Genomic DNA, 14,116 nt, shown 5'->3' on the forward strand with positions numbered 1-14,116 from the left:
CAATGGCATTCTTGGTTGTCTTCTAGGAACTACCATAATAAACATGATTAATAGTAAAAGCTCAAGAATGAAGTAGCATGCATAGGCAGCAAAATGTCACTGGCATTACCCACAACTGCCTGAGCTTTATAATGTCTACCCTTGAATTAAGTTGGGTGATATGAGATAAGGACAGTGAAGCTCCAAAAATTTCTGGGAGCTGCTGAAATCAGTAATCTTTTGGCAGTCAAATTTTGAAGGCTTGGCAAGACCCTACTTAGACTGTCTGTTATAATTTATCATGTAAGCAGTTGCTTTTTTTCCAAAATCCCACTATGAATGAGTTTTTTAATGCTCAGATAGTAGTGGTTTGATGCTAGTTAATTCAGATAAATGGAATTAATCTGCCAATCCACCCTAGCCCGTTAAAACATATTTACTGTGTGAATAACCTAATGGGTTTTTCCTCCTCCTTTCGTTTCCATTTGTAGGTTCTCACTTTATTAATCAACGCAGCCTACAAACCTAGCCGTGTCCTTCGAGAACTCCAGCTGGATGAGGATGCTGCCTGGCATGGGCATGGAGAGACCCTGAAAGCAAAGTAAATTCCTGCCCCACATCCCAGTCCAACTGATCCCAGCAGTAATATCTTCTACAATCTACATTTTTGTTTAACTATTTGCCTTTCAGGAAAATTACATGAGGTTTGTTCAAGGGAGGGAGGGATAGCTCAGTGGTTTGAGCATTGGCCTGCTAAACCCAGGGTTGTGAGTTCAGTCCTTGAGGGGGCCATTTAGGGATCTGAGGCAAAAATTGGGGATAGGTCCTGCTTTGAGCAGGGGGTTGGACTGGATGATCTCCTGAGGTCCCTTTCAACCCTGATATTCTATGATTCTAAGACAAATAAGGACATTGCAAAACTTAACCCTCCAACTTATGCAAAATGTTTCAGGAACATCCAGCAGAGTGCAGCTGGTGTGCTGTTGCTTACTGTATCAGGTGTGCTCTGATACTACTTTGATTTCAGTGCAGTATTACTGGAGTAAATAGTACAACATAGCATATGCACTAGCAGATCAGCAGCAAAAGGGTAAAAGATTTGTAATTTGATTGAAGATAGTTTTGTGTTTCTGCTTTGAAAGTGTCAGGAAAGGTTTTCAGGCTGTCAGGACCTTCAGCCAAATTCCATAGTGGAAAAAGGTTTCCCTTTAAATATTAGCCTATTTACTGAGCTGGAGTCCAGCACTGGAAAGAGCTGGGTTGGGGAATCCCTTTTACATTTTTGATGCAAATATGCTGCCCAGTGCTCCTGCTGGGCCTTACTGGTCTATGATTTCACTGTTACTGAGAAACCAATATGTGGCGAGGAACCACAGCGAAAGAACGTTGTGATCGTGTTAACATAATAGAATTATTAAACCCAGCAATTTTGAGCCACTTGGTTAACTACCCAAAAGAGAAGAAGGATGGTCCTGTAGTTGAGGCACTGGACTTTTACCCAACCAGGAGATCAGGATTCTGTTTCCAGCTCCGCCACAGACTTAGTGCATGACCTTAAGCAAGTCACTAGCTCTCTCATTGCCTCTGTTCCCCAACTGTAAAATGGACATACTTACCTACCTTGTCGGAGTTCTGTGTACTCAGATATAGTGATGAAGAGTCCATAGAAAAGCTTATGTAAATAAAATAGTGTGAGAAAGGAAAGGTCAGTTTTGAGTGGCTTATTGCAATTATTAAATATATTCATCTGATTTAACAGTGAGGTCAGAGATGAGTGGGCAGGCTACCTATGAAAATCACTGCCTGTTTTTTCTCCATGTTTCAGATTTTAGGGCCATTATGCAATTCTAAATAGAAGAACTGTGGTCTGAGGTATCCCCAATAGACTCACTAGCACATACCACTGGATGTACTAAAAAAGCAAAGCTTGGGAATGATGCTTGACTCAGCTATACACAACACCCCCACAGCATGTAGTTCCTCCATAAAATCTGTCTGCATCATATAAGGCTAGTGGACAAATAGAAAATGCCCTTTCTTATTCCTTCATCCTCCACAGGCACCAGGGAAAACATTAGTTTGTTGTCTGTAGTCAAAAGAGAAGCTGTCATTCTGGCACATAGAGCCATGGTGTTAGTAGCCTTTCCATTCCTTGATAAGTTGCTGAGTAGGTTGAGGAAGAGTGGCTGGTGGCACAGGGGGTTGGTAATGTGATATGTAGCTTTCCACGTCCAGATAACCTGCCAAATGAACCTGAGTTCACTAGGGGCTGTAAGTTATCCATTTAATGGTTGTTCAGTGGCCTCTGCAATGAGTTGATGGAGTGAATCCAGATCCTAGTAAGCAGGTGTCTACATCCAATGGACATTAATTGGCAATTTTTGCATTACCATCTTAGATTAGATGGTTTAGTCTCCATACTCATATAAAGTATGGGAATATTTCTTCCAAATTATATTGGAAACATACTAGCAGGGCAGTGTGCAAAAGCTTGGCACAGCAACTGCCCATGCTGTACTAGCTTGTTAATATGTATTCACATGTGCATCTGTCATTTTATGTTGCTGAAGGGAGGACTTGGTTTTTATGATGGTTGATCCAAAGCCTTTCACAAGCTCTCTTCAAACTTATTTTGAATATGTAATGTCTGATGTTGATAATGTAATATAGCATCTTTATCACAATGAATAACAGTATTAGGACCCGCTAGATTATGATGATATTCTCCAATGGCAGGTACAAAGGGAAGAGTTACCGTGCCACTGTGGAGGTTGTGAGAACAGCAGATCGGGTGGCAGATTTCTGTAGAACAACCTGCATCAAATTGGAATGCTGTCCAAATCTCTTTGGCCCACAGATGGTGCTAGATAAGTGTTCAGAGAACTGCTCTGTCCTGACAAAGACCAAATACAGTGAGTAGATACCAGGGTTTTTTGCCAATGTAATGATCTTCATTTAGACAATGCCTTTGATCCAGAAGGATCTCAAAGTGTGTTACAAATTATATATCACTTCATTCACCCTGATGAGCAGCCCAAGTGCTAATGATATAGACCTAGATACCCATATCTTGGATCAAAACAATGATTATCTAACAGTGAACTGCAACATCATAAAACCAACTATTATGCCTAATGTTGTATTAATTCCTGCTGATGATTTCTAGGACAAAAACTGATTCCAGGATACTTTCATTAAAAGTTATGTCACTCCTGCCACTCTGCTTTAGAACAAGCTGCCTCCATAATGTATTTTATTAATTTGAACTCCTGGCCACAGTGAGAGTAGATTATGTATCATCTCAATAGATCTGTACAGGGCATGCCAAATCCTGCAGAACCCCACCACCACCATCTGCCACTCTATAGCTGATGATATTATTTGCACCAAAATCTGTTCATTTGAGGCCTTTCTCAGAACTAAAGAAATATAATCTCCTTTTGTTGGGTGATTAACTTTATTAATAAACACATATTTAATGTATTGTATTGAAGGAAAGAATAGACCCATTCATGTTGATGTTCTCCACAGTTGGGATTTCTGTTGGAAAGCTTTCTGTTAATGATTCTGCATTCCTGAGGGCTGATAAGTGATAACTAATGATGCTGAAGTTCCATTGCAACACAACGCATGTGAAGCACACACCCTTTACTTTTGTCCATGTAGCACACTATTATGGGAAGAGGAAAAACAAAAGGATTGGCCGACCACCAGGTGGCCACAGTAATCTGGAAGCAGGCATGAAGAAACCAAGCAAGAGGAGGAAGAGACGAAAACACTTCTTTGTCCATAAGAAAAAACGTTCGTCCACCTCAGTGGACAACTCTCCAGTTGGATCTCTCCAGGTATGCAGCTAGAGAAAACTTGCACAGTACAGTGTATGTTCATAGATTGCCTCAGTGTTGGAACAGGACTCTGTGCACAGCCAGTTACCAGTTCCCTTAGACTCTGTGCAGCCAAACAGTTACTGTAGATCAGAGAGACAAGGTGGGTGAGGTAGTATCTTTCAAAGTCTTATCTCTCTCACTGGCAGAAGTTGGTCCAATAAAAGATATTACCTCACCAACCTTGTCTTTTTAATATTCTGGGACCAACATCATTACTGCAGCACTGCATGCAACTGTGAGTGTAGAGATCAGAGACCATCATAGGACTTTTATGTACTGAATTTCCCATTCTAAATTTATTATTTCTCTTCTCCTTCAGGGCAGTGGGGGAGAGGAAGAGGATGACCAGGATGACGTAGATGAAGAATCAATGAGTGAGGACAGCACCTCAGAGCAGCAAGATGAACTGCTTGAAGAGTCGGAAGTGTCGGAGAAGAAATCGCGGTCCTCCTCTCCCACACAAAGTGAACTGTCCCACTGCCTGGCTCAGGATCAAGACAAGCGGAAGAGGAAGCTCCGGACCTTTTCCTTCTCTGATGATGAAAATAAACCCCCTTCACCAAAGGTACCTCTTAAAGCACAAAATCTTTTACTTCCTCAGTGATTTGGTCACTTCCCCAGGTGTGGGGAGGGAGATATCATTAATTCAGAATTTTCCTCCATTTGGCAGTTTGCTGTGAATTTCACTAATCATCCTGATTGAAAGTTGCTTTTAATTTCCAATGTACACCTGGAGCATTCTGTGTCCTGTCTTCCCAGTGCTAAATGCAAAAGTGACATTCCTTGAATTGCAAGGAGATGGGTTGACAGAGCAAATGTTGACTCTAAAGGGGTTTAATATAGCAGCTGTGATGATCTAATCTGTTCACTCAGCCAAGGCCAAAATTCTCTTGTAAGAGGATCATATCTTTGAAAATTATTATCAAAATTATCAGCAAATTTTGCTATTTCTTAAAAATAAAACCCCCCTATTTGTGATGAAGTGACAAGCTGCTGCTATACCAAACTGTTCCTTCAGAACTAGAGTATGCATTGAATCTGTAATTATTAAAACTTAAAATTAACATAACTGTAATGAAATGTAGTTTGATTATATCAGGACCCACCCAAAGCTTAAGAAGCTTCTTAAGCATGAAAATAAGAAGGTCCAATGTGCCATTGTCATATTGCTTAAAATGCCATCAGAAGCACTCCATAAAATTTTTCACTTCCATCTCCAATACAGGCTGAAAAGCAATACATACCACAACTATCACTTCCACACAACCTTAATGGTGACTTCATATTCTCAGATCATCTCATAATGGTCTATTCATTTGGAAAGTTATTTTGCCCTAATATTGCCAAGGTCACAGCTAAGATTTTGCTTGTGTACTGTATGTGATGCTAGTCTAGACTTCTAGTGTGATACAGTGATAATCAGGGAGAGTTCTGCACCTGAATGGGAAAGATGCATTCTCTTGTTTTCAAAATACGTGTTTTCAGGCCCTGCTGCTACCTGGGAATCCAGGAGCAGAGAGAAATCCAATTAGAGCCTGAGATTGTGCACCACCATACCTGGTGTTAGGCAGGGGCCATGAACTTGAGGGGACTAGCCCTTCCCATGCTCAAAGCAGCATACAAATATTACTGATCTTCACGACTTGTCTGGGAGGGAGGCGAGGATACTACCCCAATTTAAAAAATGTTACAATAACGAGTTTGGGGAATTTTTCCAAATGCTGCACAGCAAGCCATTGGCAGAGCTGGGATTTTAGAACTCAGTACTTCCTGACTTCTGATTCTTAGCATTCTGCTAGACTATGCTACCTCTCAAGTTCAGAGTTATTTTAGAAACATGCTATGTGAACATGGCAGTATTTTTGGACATGGCAAATATAACGTTTTGGTGTTTGGGGGGGGGTGGGTGGGTTAGGAAATAAAGAATGAAGTTGCCGAAAAGCTGCAGCTGGACAGTAACCCTCTGGAATGGAGCGTGGCTGATGTCGTGCGGTTCCTCAAATCCACAGACTGTGCCCCGTTAGCCAGAATTTTCCTGGATCAGGTATGCAACGCTTCTTTTTAAAATATGTGAACCTGCTGCTGCATTATCTGCTGATTGACTGACCACATGAAACCAGTTTTAATTACTAAAGGGTAAAACATAGTTGCTGCAGTTTTTATGTTTTTGATATGACAAAAAAACTTTACACTTTGTTTCTTACAGCTCGTTCTAGCATAGAGGCATTCGATTATGTTCCATTGCTTACTGAACGTTTTGCTATGTGCTGCATTTGATTTCCAAAACTGACTTGGGAGAAAACTGTTACGCAGCAACTAAAACAGGTCACAATGAATTCAGTGGCCTATTTGAAAGAGGATATAGAGCTTGTTATCTTGACCCAAGTAGCACTTCCAATGTCAAATGATTGGTAAATATTGTACCGTTTACTATAAATAACACTTACAGAGTGCTTTGTAAACCTTAAAGTTTGGAGACTGCTAAATATTTGTTACCAGGCATCACACAGTGCTTTGCTGATGCACTAATGAAGAGGGAGTATGATAAATAAACAGGGGGATAGCTCCCTTTGATGGACACCCAGACAACCAGTTAGCTGTAAAATACCTCTTGGTAGCTGTTCTTTACTTGCTTTACCTGTAAAGGGTTAAAAAGTCCCCCAGCTAAAGGAAAAAAAAGTGGGCACCTGACCAAAAGAGCCAATGGGAAGGCTAGATTTTTTTAAATGGGGGAAAAAAACTTTCCCTTTGTCTGTTGTTTTCTGGGCTGCAGGAACAAGGAGCGGCAATGCTATAAGTAGAAATGCTGTGTAAGGTTTGAACCAGGTATGAACAAGTATTTTCCATACCTAGAAGAAATAATTTGGATAGGGAATGTTTAGTTAGATGCTATCTGGTTTATTTCTTATCTTGTAACCTTTAAGCTAAACCCCCAAGAAGTTAGTTTGGGTGCTTAATTTTTGGAATTGCTCTTTTAAAATCTAGCAAATGCCTATGTTTTAGCTGTATATTCTTTCTTTTTGTTTTAATACAATTTACTTTTTTTAAGAACAGGATTGGATTTTTGGTGTGCTAACGGGTTAGGTTTGTGCATGTTGTTTGATTAGCTGATAGCCAAAGAAAACAGCTTTGTTTTCTTTCTCAGCTCTTCCCTGGAGCGGGGTGAAAGGACTTGAGGGTACTCCACAGAGAGGAATTCCCAAGTGCTCCTTCCTGGGTTCAAAGGGGTTTTTTTGCATTTGGGTGTTGGCAGCATTTACCAAGCCAAAGGTCAGAGAAAAGCTGTATCCTTGGGAGTTTAATACAAGCCTGGAGTGGCCAGTATTAACTTTTAGAATCCTTGCGGGCCCCCGCTTTCTGCACTCGGAGTGACAGAGTGGGGATTCAGCCTTGTTTATCACAGGGAGTCATTAGGGAAAGAAACTTTAATCCATATTTAAGAGGGTATCAAAAATACAGCACAAGAGTGAGAATCCTTTTTAATGTATTTTTTCATATTACATCTATTTTTCAAAGGTGGATTTTGCTAGTCTTGCCTATTAAGTGCCCAGTACTACAAATTGCCAGGCCCCTCCTGGGTGGTGAACACAAATTTTGCTAAGGGCGTAATATGAAGGCTGTAGGTGTTATTGAGGGTGTAATTTGGCTGGCACAACTTGTATTACAGTGTGGGGATTGCTTCTCTGAACACAGATTAGTTTGCAGGGCTAGAAATTAGGAAAAAAACATTACTTGTAAACTGAATACATTTTCTCTGGAACCATTGAGACAGTAAGGATGAAACCATATGATATCTTGTTTAGACAATTTAGAATGGACCTGCACTTCAAGATGAGGAAGGAAGGAAGCAAGTAGGTGATGAGAGGGAGATTTCTAGCTAAATGAAGCAGCACAAGTGAAACAGCAAATTCCTAGAGGTAAAAAGAAAAGCAGTACTTGTGGCACCTTAGAGGCTAACCAATTTATTTGAGCATAAGCTTTCGTGAGCTACAGCTCACTTCATAAGCTTATGCTCAAATAAATTGGTTAGTCTCTAAGGTGCCACAAGTACTCCTTTTCTTTTTGCGAATACAGACTAACACGGCTGTTACTCTGATTCCTAGAGGTAGAGAGTCATGAGCTGAAACTCGAGGAAGCCAAAATTTGAATGGGAGTAAATGAGCAACTAATTCTACCTTACCAATGTTTTGTGTGTCTCCTGACAGGAAATAGATGGTCAGGCTCTTCTCCTGCTCACCCTCCCCACTGTTCAGGAGTGCATGGACTTGAAACTTGGGCCAGCCATTAAACTTTGCCACCACATTGAAAGGGTCAAACTTGCTTTTTATCAGCAGTTTGCTAACTGAGGAGTGGCCAAATGGAAGTGGACCTTTGGAAGCACAACTGCAGCAACATGCTCCTCCCTTTCTGGCAGCGAAAGCCAAACGGGGTTAAAGTGAGGCTCCAGTTCTGGTGACCTACAAACATCTGTTCAGCCACAGTTTTGCACTTTGAGGGAAGGAAGACAACATCTGGAGCAAAATGTCAATGCAAACATAGCAGCTACCCTACCAGCTGGCTGCTAGCTTGGGAACATGAGTCTCTCACTCTGATCATGCCTTTTTTAATTTTTAAAAAATGGTTACAGAAACGTTTCCTATAAGGAGACAGACATTTCAAGAGTTCTGGTGATGCAGAATTAAAAAAGATAAAGGAGAGATGGATGCCATGTAAGTGAGAAGGCAGCTACTGGAAAATGTTTTTCCTATTCCTAACCAATCAAGAAGAACTCCATTTCCTTTCTCCGAAAGAGAACATTTGCTTTAAGACAGCACTAGCTTTGGGATGTGCTCTTTACACATCAGCGCTTTTTTTTTTTTAAATTTAAATTAGCTCATTGTCAGGACAATGATGTGGCCACAGGGTTCTGAATGTACAGTATAGCAAGAGTGTTGTTTCTTTTATATTCGTGTTTTGGGATTTTTTTTTTTAAACTACCTCTGCCGCCTGCACAGTAAAAGTGGTTACTGAGGATGGGAGGGGGTTAATTCTTTTGAGAAGTTCATTGGTAGCTGTACAGCAGCTGCTGTTTCTTAGAGAGATCTAAAGCTCAAAACCTTACCACCCTGGAGCTCTGGTCTCCAGGTAAGCTCTTTTCCAAAGCTGTGACTGAAAACAGCATACATTTGTTTGGCACTTCAGGAGCATCATCTTTTTTCCCTTAGGAGGAGTTTGGAAAATAGACTCTGTGTGTGTGTGTGTGTGTGTGTGTGTTGGGGGTGGGAGAAAGGGAAAGGGCTCCCTTTTCTGCATCCTGGCTGTCAGGTAGAATTACTGGACCTATCTTTTAAAAACATGGCTTGAATCTCTTTGTCCCTTTTCTACATGTACAAAGTAGCTGGGATCATAGCAGAGCATGTTAAATGCTGCTCTTCTCCCTGCCCCCACTACATGAATCTCAGGTCCATGTGTAAACTAGGAAAATTCACCATCAGTTCAGCTCCACCAGAGAAAGCAAGTGTGGGAGCTGCAGTGTGGACATGACTCAGGTTTTTTTTTACTCAGAGAAGGCCATTTGGTAAAAGTGATTGAAAACTAAGCCCTGCCTACACTGACTTCTTCCCACGGAGCTGCACTAGTGGTGACCTGCATGTCAGACCTGAATGGAATCAGATAGCCATCATAAGGAGCTCTGCACAGCTGTTCTCTTCATAAGCTTTTAGTGGGCAACAGAGCCAACCTTACTGTCTAATACTGCTGTGTGAAATGGCATCAAACCTCGGATCCACTTGAAAATGAGCACTGAGTTCCAGATTCCATTCATCAACCTCTGCCTGTATTCGTAAATGTCTGGGGGAACATGAGCTAAGATTTTACATATAGGTGGGAAATCGGAAAGCATGCCTCCCCTGCTTTTCCCTCCACTCAAACTCACTCCTGCAGAAAGCCCTGATGCAGGTACTAGGATACTTGAAGAAAGTAGGGGATGCTGGTGCTTGCTAAGGGAATTTGTTTGAGGAGGCAATGCAGGAAAGATGTGTTTAGTGGCTTCCAAGATGTGTGGTAGCTAGAGACTGGCCATAGAGGCAGTCTGAGCTCCATGCAAGCCTACTGGGTTTAGTTCCTAGGATGTTGTTGGAACCAAACTGTAGGGTTCAGTTAGGGAATCCTTTGTAAACTGAAAACTGTAGGATTCACCTTGTCCTAGTGTCCATTCCTGGCCTATCCAAGACACTGAGGGGAAGTGAATGCAGTGAAGCCTCTTTCACTGAGAGCAGCTCTGGATAAGCAGAGTGTTTCTTTTGCTGCAAGTCTGTTAGAATACTTCAGTCAAGGCAAAAATATTTAGGGAAGTGCTAAATTCCAAAGAATCCTTCTCCTCCACCCTAAAATGAAAATCTAAATGTAAGATAAACTATTTACCCGTTCGTACCCTTGGGGGGGGCGGTGTTGAGAGTGAGATGCACACTCCTTTCTTTTGTTTTTCAATCCATAGCTAGCGAGATTTAAAACAAATTTTTATTGAAATCCTGTTCCAAGCCCCTCCCAATATGCATCTAATAATGGAAATTTTGGTCCTTGATTTTTCCCTTGGGGAAATGGAGTGACTTTTGGCACTTTGCCTTGACAGACTTGACCAACAGGCAACATCAGGGCTGGACAATCATGCAGAACAAGGTTTCCACGACCCTCTATTTAATTGAAGGAAAAGCTGACTCCAAGCTCTGATGGCTCTGTAGCCAAGACTGCTGCATTTCCCTCCTGATAAAAATGGGTGTGTTTAGGTAGATGTCAGAAAATAACAGAACTTAAACATAAAGAGATATTTAACAAACTTTTTATCACAAAGTCTAGGGTTTTGTTTTAAAGTATAAATTTCATACTCCATTTGTGAGCTGCTTCAGAGGCCAGTGAAGTAGCTACAGGTCACCTTGGGCATGTTTTATAGGCTGATTTTTCTGCCTCACTTTGGAAGGCAATGGCAGTCTGGTCCCAATGGGATCCACTTTTATTTGAGTTTTCAAAAGGGATGTTTTCCGTTGTTTGTGTATAATGTTTCTATGCTGCACACGTGTTCTTGTACACTTCACTTCCTGGGGAAAATGCACTCTGTCTTTATTGCTAGATTTAAAGGGGATATTTGGGGATTGCCTATGGATGGTCTTTTTATTTGATACTGTTTTAAAAGATCCTTTTCCATCTACAATACAAAGAGGTATTTTGGCTTGTATCTGTTGATCTTGCACTGACATGACTTGAAATAGGCTCACATGCTACTATAGTTCCTTTGTTTCTGCAGAATTAGATAGCTTTGAATAGCTTGTTGGGTGAATCTTGGCATTAGGCTAATCATATCTTCATCAGCAGGTATTGCTGTGACCTCACCTGGGTTCAGGGATTATACTGTATCCACTTGCCATAAGTGTTGCATGGGAGGTGGGGGGAATTAAGGGCAATGGCATTTTGCAAGTCTCTAGGGAAATATCACTACAGGAAAATGAGCTCCTTATTAGGTACCACTTATTGTATATACAGAGGTAAAGGAGGCTCTTCCATGGCTGACCAGTGGAGGAGCACAGGATTTACTTTTCCTGCCTCCCTCACTTCTTTTAATATTATAAACTTGAGTGGCTGCATTATACAGTCTGAGTTTAGCACATCATAGCTTTAGAAAACTTCGGGTGCTACCCGCATAGCATTTACTTACAGGGCTACATTTAGCCATGTTGGGCAAGCAGATTTCATTAGTGGGTGTTGAACTCCCTGCACTAGTAGAAAATGAGCCCATAGCAGAGAGGCGCTTGGTCTCTAAAAATGTGCATATATAACATCCCTTGGATGGCAAGTTAACATGACCCAGTTACTGTCAGGTTCAAGAGTAGCTTTTAGCCTACTCTCCCAAACCGGCAGAGATGAATGGAAAGAGACCCTTCCAAAAAGGGAAAGGTACAAGACTGATCTAAAGCTACTTTCAATTTTTTTCTAGAATTTTTTAAAAAATCAAGTCACTGTCTGAGGAACCAAGTAGAAAGCCATTCACATTTGAGGATGGTACAGAAGTCCAAAGAGCTTGCCAGACCCTTATGGATTTGATAAAGACAGCATGTTTGGTGGGACTCAGGTGTAGTTTTTAGATTCTGCCTATCACAACACTAAGAGTTCTCTGTTGTGGTAACAGACTTTGGTGCTAGATTTCTTATTCCCAATTCTAATGATATATATGAGAAGAGAGGACTGTTAAGTTGCTAAGTTCAAAGCAATATAAATATATTTATTACTTGCAGGACTTAGCACTCCATTTTTCCACATGATGTACAAAGATTTTATACATAACTAGCACGAGGCTTGATTGACTTATGAGATCTTGATGGCAGCCAAATAGGCTCTGCAAACCCATCAAAATTCTGCAGTTTAAGATTGGATAGGAAATGGATGCCTTTGCAAATCCATCCCACTGTTGTGTTCAGGACAAAAGAGCAAGGCAAGTACGTTGGCAAGAAAAATCACTGGATTAGGTAACCTTATCATAAGCCAAAAATATGATACCATACATAGCTTCTTCCGAACTAGCTTTTGTAGGACTGGTTACTGCCTACTGTGAGTTTTGAATACATTCACTAAGCACAAAGGCCCAGTCCTCACAGGTATTTAGGCTCCTAACTTCCATTGAAATGAGTTGAAGTTAGGAGGCTAAATACCTTTGAGGATCTGGGCCAATTGAACTGAGTGTGTCTGAAGACTTCTTAAATGTTGGTTGAACACTATTTCAAATTAATGATGTTCTGAGCCACATTTTAGTGTGTTGCCTAACTTTTCCCAAATCATACAAATAGCCTTGTTTTTGAAGGCAGCCTTATGGGTGAAAGGTTAGAGTGGGTCATGGTTGGATACACTAATTATGGTATAAGCTTCATTATTGTAATTTGCCTTTTTTTTAATATCATATTTGAAAACTGACCAGCAAAAATGGAGTAGAAGATTGGTAGGACTTCAGTGTCTCCATGCTGGATTCTAGCTCACCATAAATTGGATCTGTCAATGTGCTGCAGCATATCACACACGGCAGATGAAATTGTTTGATCAGAAGACAAACGTGCTCTGTTTAGTCTGACACCAGTGGTGAGAGGCTGAGCCCTAAGCCATGGAAGTCAGCAGATCTCACTCTGACAAACTTCAGAAGCAGAGGATCTAAGTGACTTAGCACAATCAAGCTGACACCTGTGATTGGCTCTGCTGTCCCATGAGTACCTGTGAAAGTCTCCAGCATTGCATGAGGAATCAGATCTGGCTTTAGTGGTGAGGCTGAAGCTCTTGGTCAAGCAGGGTGAATGCATAGCTGAGTTTGTGAAGTCAAGGCAAAAATGAATACCTGCCTCTTCCAGAAGTCATCTAGCTCCAGTTTCCAAGAAGCCTCATGGGAAGATACTTCCTGTGTTTCTCTTGAGGTCTCATGTTTCTCCTCCCTGTTCTTTTGTTTGTTTGTTTTTTTACTTGTGTTAAAGCCTTTGTAGACAATCAGAGGTCTGCTGGGAGGTTCCATCCTGGCTAGTATCGTCACCATGCATAGGCCTCTTTCTTATACTAAATCATTGGAATTGATGCACTTTTCCTGTGTTTTGCCTTTTTAAATTTGCTGCTTGTTCTTAAACCAACCAACCAACAAAACCCAATTTAAATGCATATTGTGTTTGTGTCCTTTCTGCTTGCTTTTTTTCTTGTTTTTTATATAATATATGCATTGAGTGAAATATGAAATGGAGAAGAAATATGCACAAGAAACTATGCCTATCAAGTCCCATCATTTTTGATAGGTATAGCAATTTAATCAAAAGGTTTTTAAAAATATTTTGGATGAATATTTTGCTTCTTTCTCTGTAAATAAGAGTGTATATAAGTTTGTGGTATATTATGACAGTTTTAAGTGGTTGCAAGAAAATTAAAAAACAAAACAAAAAACAGCTATTGCTGGGTTGTTTTTGTTTTTAATACAGTTGGGGGTAATGTTTTGTACACAAGATGGAAATCAGGGGCAAAAAATGCAGCTTTCCCTTTCCAATATGATAATTTGGGAACTTCATATGAAAGTTAAGTGCAAAGTACTTTACCACATCAGTTAACTAAGCCACACAATTCTTCTGTTATAGTTTTCTGAGGTTGTGCAGCCCCATCATGTGCTAAGTCCTGTTTTTTACCTATGCTTTCTTCCTTAGGGAGGACAGTTTTGGTGTTCTGTAAGTTGGAAAAATTGAGGCAGAGAAGGATGGTAGTTT

General features: G+C 40.7%; 1 protein-coding gene across 2 annotated transcripts in view; it reads left to right on the plus strand.

Annotated features, from left to right (window-relative positions):
• Positions 1–13,786, plus strand: part of SFMBT1 (Scm like with four mbt domains 1) — a 144,833-nt gene extending 131,047 nt beyond the window's left edge. The window contains exons 17-22 of one of the 2 annotated variants that reach the window (XM_074958234.1): positions 471–580; positions 2,716–2,891; positions 3,646–3,824; positions 4,186–4,431; positions 5,782–5,910; positions 8,072–13,785. In XM_074958234.1, the coding sequence (XP_074814335.1) occupies positions 471–580; positions 2,716–2,891; positions 3,646–3,824; positions 4,186–4,431; positions 5,782–5,910; positions 8,072–8,212 (981 nt within the window). In that variant the 3' untranslated portion in view covers positions 8,213–13,785. Of the gene's footprint in view, positions 1–470; positions 581–2,715; positions 2,892–3,645; positions 3,825–4,185; positions 4,432–5,781; positions 5,911–8,071 lie in introns of both variants that reach the window. The other variant, XM_074958235.1, reaches the window with a different exon arrangement.
• The last annotated feature ends 330 nt before the right edge of the window (positions 13,787–14,116 follow it).

Source organism: Natator depressus, chromosome 7 (genome assembly GCF_965152275.1).
Source record: "Natator depressus isolate rNatDep1 chromosome 7, rNatDep2.hap1, whole genome shotgun sequence".
NCBI classification, from domain to species: Eukaryota; Metazoa; Chordata; order Testudines; family Cheloniidae; genus Natator; species Natator depressus.